This window comes from Etheostoma spectabile, chromosome 15 (assembly GCF_008692095.1).
Source record: "Etheostoma spectabile isolate EspeVRDwgs_2016 chromosome 15, UIUC_Espe_1.0, whole genome shotgun sequence".
In the NCBI taxonomy this organism is placed as follows: domain Eukaryota; kingdom Metazoa; phylum Chordata; class Actinopteri; order Perciformes; family Percidae; genus Etheostoma; species Etheostoma spectabile.
Window position 1 is genome coordinate 23,605,252 of NC_045747.1, and position 12,500 is coordinate 23,617,751.

General features: G+C 43.8%; 1 protein-coding gene across 1 annotated transcript in view; it reads right to left on the bottom strand.

The window, feature by feature from the left end:
* Window positions 1–12,500, bottom strand: part of LOC116702495 (ral guanine nucleotide dissociation stimulator-like 1) — a 44,468-nt gene that overhangs the window by 21,584 nt on the left and 10,384 nt on the right. Inside the window, 4 exon segments of the mRNA XM_032536719.1 lie at window positions 809–966; window positions 2,098–2,297; window positions 3,261–3,305; window positions 4,935–5,224. Coding sequence (XP_032392610.1) covers window positions 809–966; window positions 2,098–2,297; window positions 3,261–3,305; window positions 4,935–5,224 — 693 coding nt within the window.

The following is a 12,500-nucleotide window of genomic DNA, read 5'->3' on the forward strand; positions in this document are numbered from 1 at the left end:
ATGGGAGGCAACATCTTAAACTCTCCGGTTGTCCTCGGGTCAAATTTGACCCGTCTACAAAAAACTTTTTATAGCAGAAGTGAGACAAAAGAACGCTGAAGAAAGTGACAAATGTTGAGAAAAACAACTACAAAAACGCAGGAAAAAAACAAACAAACAAAATCAATAAAAATATTATTTTTTTTCAAAAAGTGAACAAAAAAAAATCTGAAAAAGTGAGGAAAAAAAACATCAAAAACATTAGAAAAAGCGACAAAAATATGGTTAATTTTTTTCACTCAAAAATTTTTTCAAAAAGGTGACAACAAAATTTGAATAAAATTGACAAAAACATTGAGAAAAGTGTAGAAAATAAACAATTCAAAAATATTGGAAAAAGCGTAAAAAAAATGGAACATTTGTTTTACTAAAACATTATTAAAAAGTGACAAAAAAATTACAATAAACATTGACAAAAACGTTGAGAAAGTGTAGAAAAAAACATTTAAAAAAAAAATCGAAAATATTGGCAAAAGTTAAAAAACTACGGTTGTTTTTTTCACAGAAAATTAATAAAATCAAAATAGTGACAAGAAATTTGAATAAAATTGACAAAAACGTCAAGAAAAGTGTAGAAAAAAACATTAAGAAAACAACAAAAAATGGATATTATTTTACTAAAACATAATTAAAAAAGTGACAAAAAAGTTAATAAAATTGACAAAAACACTGAGAAAAGAGTAGAAAAAGAACATCAAAACGTTGAAATTTTAAATTTACAACGCAGACTAGAAGCAGCCTGAAACATAAAACACATCCCATCACGTACGGAGTCGGTTCGGGTGAGCTGCTCAGCGACGGCCGCCGCGGAGAAGCTCCTGATGCCTCCGTGGTCCAGAACGTTCTCACATCCTGAGTCCTCATCCCCAGAAGCCTCCTCCTCCTGGTCCAGGTCTTCCTGGGCTGGACCGGCATTGGTCTCGGTTTCTACAGAACCAAACGGAGCAGGAGTCATGATGTAAATCAGGTTATGATGGCACACACATGGACAAAGGTTTTGGTTACATCATGCGATGGTTGGTCTGGATCGACAGGAGGACAGGAGGACATTTCCAGAACGATAGCAGAATAATCCGATCTCAAACTCGGGAAACAACAACAACCAACTCTGAGCTAGTGAGCTACACGCTTCAAATGTTACAAAAACTTTCTATATCAGAAGTGAGACACAAAAACACAAAAAAAAGTGACAAATGTTGAGAAAAAACCCTACAAAAACGCTTAAAAAGTGACAAATGTTGAAAAAAACCTACAAAAACGCTAAAAAAAGTGACAAAAAAAATCAAAAACATTGAAAAAAAAGCAACAATTTTGTTTTTAAAAAATTGACTAAGACATAAGTTAAAAAAACGTCAAAAAAGTGACAAAATATTGGAATAAAATTGACAAAAACGTGGAGAAAAGTGTAGAAATGTACAAACTTCAACCCAGAAAAACACAACAAAAAATGACAAAAGAACGCTGAAGAAAGTGACAAATGTTGAAAAAACAAACAACAAAAACGCTAAAAAAGTTACAAAAAAAATCAAAAAACATTGGAAAAAGCATACGTTTCTTTTTTTTTTAAATTGACTAAGACATAAGTTAAAAGACGTCAAAAAAGTGACAAAAAAATGGAATAAAATATACAAAATAATTCCTAATTTCTGCTTTTCTAACTCAAACATTAGGTATAATTTCCTATAAATGAGGTTCATTGACCATAAATTACAAAAATAACTAAAACTAAAGTTAATAAGTTAGTGTTACGTCGTGTTAGACGTCAAAAAAAGTGACAAACATGGAAAAAAAACATCAAAAGTGTTGAAAAAAGGGACAAAAACGTAAGAAAAATTAAAAAAAAATCGAATAAAATCATCAACAAAAGTGTTGATTTTCAATTTTGACGGGAAGACGACAGGAGGGATGTTTTATAAAATCACTGGAGGAGTAGTTTTCTGCAGCCAAATGTCAAGACAATAACTAGACAAGAGTTAAATGCTAAATGCAAAACACCTCGGATCGGTCCCCCCCCCCCCCGCTCCTATCCCAGAATGCACTGCAGCAGCGGGGGATCACCTTGGTTCTGCAGCGTGTGGAGCAGCGCCGCGGCCTGCCCGGCCAGAGAGCTGAAGTTGGGCTGCGTGCGCATGTCTCCGTACACCGCGGCGCTGATCCGCAGGTGGTCCAGCAGCAGCCGGAGAGCCGGGTGCAGAGGGGGGTCCCTGAAGTCCTCGCTGTACTCGTCCATCCACGTCTGGACGAGGGTCAACACGGGGCTGGGGGGAACACAGGGACAATCATTAGTCTCTAAATCAGGGTTAACTCTAAGTCCAGAGTCTCCATGGAAAAAGTTTTTTTTTTTTAATAGCTTTTTTAACCCTTCTCCTTCGGGACCCTCTCGTGTCCCTCGGGTCAAACTGATGGTGCAGTCCAGTGTGACATTATGTTAGCTGACAGATAACATAAGGACAACATGAAGACAACATGAGGACAACATAAGGGCAACATGAGGGAAACATGAAGACAACATGAAGAGAACATAAGGGCAACATGAGGGCAACATGAGGGCAACATGGGGACAACATGAAGACAACATGAGGGCAACATGAGGACAACATGAGGGCAACATGAGGACAACATGAGGACAACATGAGGGCAACATGGGGACAACATGGGGACAACATGAGGGCAACATGAAGACAACATGAAGAAAACATGAAGACAACATGAAGACAACATGAGGGCAACATGAAGACAACATGAGGGCAACATGAAGACAACATAAGGGCAACATGAAGACAACATGAGGACAACATGAAGACAACATGTGGACAACATGATGGCAACATGAAGACAATATGAAGACAACATGGGAACACCATTAGGGCAACATGAAGACAACATGAAGACAACATGGGGACAACATGAGGGCAACATGAAGACAACAGTAAGACAACATGGGGACAACATGAGGACAACATGAGGGCAACATGGGGACGACATGGGACAACATGAGGGCAACATGAAGACAACATGAAGACAACATGGGGACAACATGAGGGCAACATGAAGACAACATGGGGACAACATAAGGACAACATGAGGACAACATGAAGACAACATAAGGACAACATGAGGACAACATGAGGGCAACATGAAGACAACATAAGGACAACATGAGGACAACATGAAACAACATGAGGGTAAACACATTGTAAATTCCAAAGTCATCCACTTACCTACTGTAGCATTCACTGTTGTCCAGATATGAGGCCTCATTCTCTCTATTGGGGGGAGGACAAACAGACTCAGTCATCAACTCATCTGTTTTCTGCACATTCTTTAATTATTATGTTTCAACTAACCGACGCCTGACCTCAGTACCTGCTAACCACAGCCTAACAGCCCTGTGCATAATGGTTGTTGTTGGGAGCCTCGGGATAATGAGCCCCCACTGCTGGGTACTTATTACGACATCAAAGCTGCTTCGTCAGGAAAAACAACGAATAAAAAGACTCCGACGCAGCACGGTGACTTTGCACGTTCAACCCCCAAACTGGTTTTCCCAGAATCCAGCTCAAAGCCACAAACCTGTGGCTCCTCATCGGGTTTAGCAACAGAAAAGCAGCATGACCTTTCTGATCAGGGCAAGAGAAACAGAGAAAGAGGCTAAAATATGCTAAAAACGTTAGCTAGAGACTGAAAAGTAGAGAGAAACTGAAGTAGAGGGTGTGAATTTGAATGTGAATGGGGGGGCTGACCTTGAATATCTCATTCAGCTATTAAAAGAATAATTCAACATTTTGGGAAATGCGCTTATTGGCTACACCAATACAGTCTCTTTTTCATCAAACCTCAGTTTTTACAAGTTTATGCAATTTCATCGCATAAATATTCAGATTTTTTAAGAAAACGTGCCGCGTAATCAAGGATTTTTGCCCACAACAATCACAAAAAAACTGCATTTTTCTGGAAGGACTAACCCAGCTAACAATTTGGGTTCCCAGAACGTTCTCAGAAGGTTCACCTAACGTTGTGCTAACGTTGCAACCGTTAGAGAACGTTCCCCTAACGTTGCAACCTTTAGAGAACGTTCCCCTAACGTTGCAACCTTTAGAGAACGTTCCCCTAACGTTGCAACCTTTAGAGAACGTTCCCCTAACGTTCCCTTCACGTTATCCTAACGTTGCAGCCTTTAAAGAACGTTCCTCTAACGTTATCCTAACGTTAATATCTTTAGAGAACGTTCCCCTAACGTTATCCTAACGTTGCTACCTTTAGAGAACGTTCCCCTAAAGTTATCCTAACGTTGCAACCTTTAGAGAACGTTCCCCTAACGTTACAACCTTTAGAGAACATTCCCCTAACGTTCCCTTCACGTTATCCTAACGTGGCAACGTTTAGAGAATGTTCCCCTAAAGTTATCCTAACGTTGCAACCTTTAGAGAACGTTCCCCTAACGTTCTCCTAATGTTGCAACCTTTAGAGAACGTTCCCCTAACGTTATCCTACAGTTGCAACCTTAAGAGAACGTTCCCCTAACGTTGCAACCTTTCGAGAACATTCCCCTAACGTTCCCTTCACGTTATCCTAACGTTGCAACCTTAAGAGAACATTCCCCTAACGTTCCCCTAACGTTGCAACCTTTAGCGAACATTCCCCTAACGTTCCCCTAACGTTCCCCTAACGTTCCCCTAACGTTCCCCTAAAGTTGCAACCTTTAGAGAACTTTCTGTTAGAGAATGTTCCCCTAACGTTCCTCTAACCTTTAAACTAACTAACAACCATGATACCAACTGTATCATTACTTTTAAACAGGAATGAATTATTATCCAATGAGTGTAGTTCCCAGAGCTGTCAGCCTATCACATAAAGAGAAGCAGCCAATCGGTGGTAACACGGGGCGACGGTACCGGTGGAAGAGCCGCTCTATGAGCTCCGCGGTGCCGGTGAAGGTTCTGTACGTGGAGAGGAAGATCCTGGCGTAGTCCTGCTCCTGGCAGCCGGGGTCCAGCAGCTGCTTCACCAGGAGGTCCAGGGACGCCGCCTTCAGGCGCCGCACCTTGCAGGTCCGGTACTGCACGAAGGCGCAGCACGGGCTGTCCTCGCCGGGGTCGGGGGGGCAGGGGACGGGCTCCCGCCGCAACGTGACCCCATAAACAGCCCCGTCCTCAAACTCCTCGCCCCACTCCTGCACCGGGTTCTGGGGAAGGAAGAGGAAGAGGAAGAGGAAGGAAATAATGGGGGGGGGGGTTTCAATGCCGAGTCAACCACAATGCCAGTGGTTCCCAAACTTTTTCAACTCAAGACCCAAAAGAGAAATACGGTGTCTCCCCCGGGACCCAAATTTACAAAAATACACCATGAATCATTGTAACCTCTACATTTTTAAACTGTGGACACAAGATGGAACAAACCATGACTTTAAATGTGTGTGAAGTAGATTTATTCCATTATAAAAGTAAACAAAAACAGAAAAGGTCTCTGTTGTCCTTTCTGTGTCTCACCCCTTTCTCAACTGATGTTCTCATCCCCTCCTAGGATAAGAGAAGAAGAAGAGAGAGAGAGAACCCCCTGCGACCAATTTTGGGTCCCGACCCTAAGTTTGGGAAACATAGCCTTACATAATAACAATATACTCAACTCGTGATTTGATAGGCAAGACAAGGCAGCTTTATCTGTAGAGCACATTTCAGCAACAGGGCGATTCAAAGGGCTTTCCACAAAATCAGTTAAACATCGGTTAAAAAATAAAAACAGATGAAAAAGACTAAAAAGTTACAGTGCAGTGTAAGAAATAAAACATAACAACCGCTTAAAGAACGGCAACATCACAAAGAAGAAGGTCTTCAGTCTTGGTTTAGAAGAGCTGAGAGTCCAGCAGCAGATGTGCAGGTTTCTGGGAGTTAGGTCCAGATGTGAGGACCAGAGAAACTGAACGATAAACAATGATAAACGGTTGTAAGTAGGGTCGGGTTTTCGTTTTGGGGATTCTTCTGAAGTTGGTGCTGAACCAATGAAGCGGTACCGGTACCGGTCCCTGCACCAAACGACAGCTGGAGACTTTAACCCTTGTGTCGTGTTGTCTCCCGGGTCAAAAACAGACAGACATTTGTCACTTTCGTCCATCATTTTAAGACTTTAATTTGTAGTTTCCACCAACACCACCTTGATAGTTTTACTACTTTTTGAATTCATGGTCAATAACCCTCATTTATATAGAGTTATACCTAATATTAGAGTTAAAAAAACCAGAAATTAGAATTATTGTGACTAATAGTTAAGATCAGAGGAATGAAAGTGATCAGTTGTATTTGCAAAGAGCGTTGGAAGGAATCCATCCATTATTTTTGTATTTGTAACCCCCCATTTTAGCCCCCCCCCCCCCCCACCCTTGTATAAAGCCTATTTACCAAGACAAGTGAGAAGGTGTTGGTTCTCCAGCCAGCTGCGGCCACGGACGTACACCATTTCTAATAATACACTCACCATTAGCATAAACATGTAGTAGGGGTTTCGTTTGGGATTTTCAATTTGTTGAATCCAATGAAGCGTACCAGTACCGGTCCCTGCACCAACACAGCTGAGACTTTCACCCTTGTGTCGTGTGTCCTCCCGGGTCAAAAACAGACAGACATTTGTCACTTTCGTCCCTCATTTTAAGACTTTAATTTGTAGTTTCCACCAACACCACCTTGATAGTTTTACTACTTTTTGAATTCATGGTCAATAACCCTCATTTATATAGAATTATACCTAATATTAGAGTTAAAAAAACACAGAAATTATGAATTATTGTGACTAATAGTTAAGATCAGAGGAATGAAAGTGATCAGTTGTATTTGCAAAGAGCGTTGGAAGGAATCCGATCCAGATTTTGTAGTACCCCCCGCCCCCAGCACCCCCCCCCCCCCCCCCCCCCTCCTTGTATAATAAGCCTATGGCCAAGAACAGTGAGGAAGTGTAAAATGGCGTCCGTCTCCATCCCTGAGTCTCTGTGGCGATGACTCACGGCGACGAGGCCGTTTCTGTTTATACTCATAACCACATAACCATCATGCCGAGTATGCGGTGTGCAAACGCTTTGTTATGATGATAATTATCAGATGATCCTCCACGCTACGGGCTGCTGGGAGCCAGGGTTTGGCTTCCTTCTCAGGAGTGTCCCATCTACACAACCAGCTACACACAACCAGCTACACACAACCAGCTACACACTACCAGCTACACACAACCAGCTACACACAACCAGCTACACACTACCAACTACACACAACCAGCTACACACTACCAGCTACACACAACCAGCTACACACAACCAGCTACACACTACCACTACACACAACCACTACACACACCAGCTACACACTACCAACTACACCAACCAGCTACCACACCAACCCAACACCACACCCACTACACCCCACCAACTACACACAACCACTACACCAAACCCTACACACACCCCTACCCAACCACTACACACACCAACTACACACAACCACTACACACTAACCAACTACACACAACCAGCTACACCCTACCGAACCGACTACACACAACCAACTACACACTACCATACACACACCACTACACACTACCAACTACCAACACTACCAACTACACACTACCGACTACACAATCAAACACACACACTACACACTACCAGCTACACACTACCAGCTACACACAACCACTACACACACCAGCTACACACATACCGACTACACACACCACTACACACTACATCTACACAACCAACTACACACAACCACAGCACACTACCCGACTACACACACAACCAGCTACACACTACCACTACACACTACCAACTACACACAAACCGACTACACACAACCACTACACACAACCACTACACACTACCGACTACACACAACCACTACACACTACACTACACACAACCAACTACACACAACCAGCTACCCACACCAGCTACACACTACCACTACACCACAACCAGCTACACACCTACCAACTACACACAACCACTACACACTACCAACTACACACAACCAACTACACACAACCAGCTACACCAACCACTACACACTACCACTACACACAACCAGCTACACACCTACCACTACACACACCAACTACACACACCACAAACACACTACCAACTACACACAACCCTACACATACTACCGACTACACACAAACTACACACTACCAACTACACACACACCACTACACACTACCAACTACACACTACCACTACTAACTACCGACTACACACACCAACTACACACAACCAGCTACACACACCAGCTACACACTACCACTACACACAACCAACTACACAAACCAGCTACACACAACCGACTACACACAACCCTACACACTACCATCTACACAACCAACTACACACAACCACCTACACACTACCGACTACACACAACCACTACACACCTACCAGCTAACACTACCAACTACACACAACCGACTACACACAACCAGCTACACACAACCAGCTACCACTCCAACTACCACCAACCAACTACACACATACCGACTCACACACCACCAACTACACACAACCACTACACACTACCACTACAAAACTACCAACTACACACTACCAGCTACACACTACCAACTACACACAACCAGCTACACACTACCGACTACACACAACCAACTACACACACCACTACACACACTACCAACTACACACTACCAGCTACACACACCAACTACACACAACCAACTACACACAACCACTACACACACCAGCTACACACTACCGACTACAACCACTACCAATACACACAACCAGCTACACACTACCAGCTACACACAACCAACTACACACTACCAACTACACACAACCAGCTACACACTACCAGCTACACACTACCAACTACACACAACCAGCTACACACTACCAACTACACACTACCGACTACACACAACCAGCTACACACTACCAGCTACACACTACCGACTACACACTACCAACTACACACTACCAACTACCACATACCGCTACACACAACCACTACCACACAACCAGCTACACACAACCAGCTACACACTACCGACTACACCACTACCAACTACACCAACCAGCTACACCTAACACTACACACCAACTCACCACTACCACTACACACTACCAACTACACACTACCGACTACACACTACCGACTACACACTACCAACTACACACAACCAGCTACACACTAACAACTACACACTACCGACTACACACTACCAGCTACACACTAACAACTACACACTACCAACTACACACAACCAGCTACACAACCAACTACACACAACCGACTACACACTACCGACTACACACTACCGACTACACACTACCAACTACACACAACCAACTACACACAACCAACTACACACAACCAGCTACGCACTACCGACTACACACAACCAACTACACACTACCAACTACACACAACCAACTACACACAACCAGCTACACACTACCAGACACACACAACCAACTACACACAACCAACTACACACAACCAGCTACACACTACCGACTACACACTACCAACTACACACTACCTACTACACACAACCAACTACAAACAACCAGCTACACCACTACCGACTACCAACCACCTACACACAACCAACTACACACACCAGCTACACACACTACCGACTACACACTACCAACTACACACAACCACTACACACTAACAACTACACACTACCAACTACACACAACCACTACACACTACCAACTACACACAACCAGCTCAACACTAACAAACTACACACTACACCCGACTACACACTACCAGCTACACACAACAACTACCACACTACCACTACACACAACCACTACACAACCAACTACACACAACCACACTACCACGACTACACTACCGACTACACACTACCACTACACACAACCAACTACACCACAACCAGCTACACACTACCGACTACACACTACCAACTACACACTACCAACTACACACTACCGACTACACACAACCAGCTACACACAACCAGCTACACACAACCAGCTACACACTACCGACTACACACTACCAACTACACACAACCAGCTACACACTAACAACTACACACTACCAACTACACACTACCAGCTACACACTACCAACTACACACTACCGACTACACACTACCAACTACACACAACCGCTACACACTACAACTACACACTCACCGACACACACTACCATCTACACACTAACAACTACACACACCACTACACACAACCAGCTACACACCAACTACACACAACCGACTACACACTACCGACTACACACAACCAGCTACACACTAACAACTACACACTACCAACTACACACTACCAGCTACACACTACCATACACACTCCGACTACACACTCCAACTACACCACACCAGCTACACACTAACAACTACACACTAACCGACTACACACTACCACTACCACACTAACAACTACCACTACAACTACACACAACCACTACACAACCAACTACACACAACCGACTACACCACTAACCGACTACACACTACCGACTACACACTACCAACTACACACAACCAACTACACACAACCAACTACACACAACCAGCTACGCACTACCGACTACACACAACCAACTACACACTACCAACTACACACAACCAACTACACACAACCAGCTACACACTACCGACTACACACAACCAACTACACACAACCAACTACACACACCACTACACACTACCAACTACACACAACCAACTACACACAACCAGCTACACACTACCGACTACACACTACCAACTACACACAACCAGCTACACACTAACAACTACACACTACCAACTACACACAACCAACTACACACTACCAACTACACACAACCAGCTACACACTAACAACTACACACTACCGACTACACACAACCAGCTACACACTACCGACTACACACAACCAGCTACACACTAACAACTACACACAACCAGCTACACACTACCGACTACACACTACCAACTACACACAACCAGCTACACACTACCAACTACACACTACCAACTACACACTACCAACTACACACTACCAACTACACACAACCAGCTACACACTACCAACTACACACAACCAGCTACACACTACCGACTACACCAACACACTACACACTACCAACTACACACTAACCGACTACACACAACCAACTACCACAACCACTACACACAACCAGCTACACACAACCAGCTACACACTACCAACTACACATACAAACTACACACACAACCACTACACCTACCAACTACACACTACCAACTACACACAACCAGCTACACACAACCAACTACACCTACCAACTACACCAACCACTACACACTACCAACTACACACAACCAACTACAACACACCAACTACACACAACCAACTACACACAACCAGCTACACACTACCACCTACACACTACCAACTACACACAACCAGCTACCACAACCAGCTACACACTACCAACTACACACAACCACTACACAACCACTACACACAACCACTACCACTACCGACTACACACAACCAGCTACACACTACCACTACAACCAACTACACACAACCAGCTACACACTACCGACTACACACAACCAGCTACACACAACCAGCTACACACTACCAACTACACACTACCAACTACACACTACCAACTACACACTACCGACTACACACAACCAACTACACACTACCAACTACACACTACCAACTACACACTACCGACTACACACAACCAACTACACACAACCAGCTACACACTACCAACTACACACAACCAGCTACACACTACCGACTACACACAACCAACTACACACTACCGACTACACACAACCGACTACACACAACCGACTACACACAACCAACTACACACAACCAGCTACACACAACCAGCTACACACTACCAACTACACACTACCAACTACACACAACCAACTACACACTACCAACTACACACTACCAACTACACACAACCAGCTACACACAACCAACTACACACTACCAACTACACACAACCAGCTACACACTACCAACTACACACAACCAACTACACACAACCAACTACACACAACCAACTACACACAACCAGCTACACACTACCAACTACACACTACCAACTACACACAACCAACTACACACAACCAGCTACACACTACCAACTACACACAACCAGCTACACACAACCAACTACACACAACCAGCTACACACTACCGACTACACACAACCAGCTACACACTACCATCTACACAACCAACTACACACAACCAGCTACACACTACCGACTACACACAACCAGCTACACACTACCAGCTACACACTACCAACTACACACAACCGACTACACACAACCAGCTACACACAACCAGCTACACACTACCAACTACACACAACCAACTACACACTACCGACTACACACTACCAACTACACACAACCAGCTACACACTACCAGCTACACACTACCAACTACACAC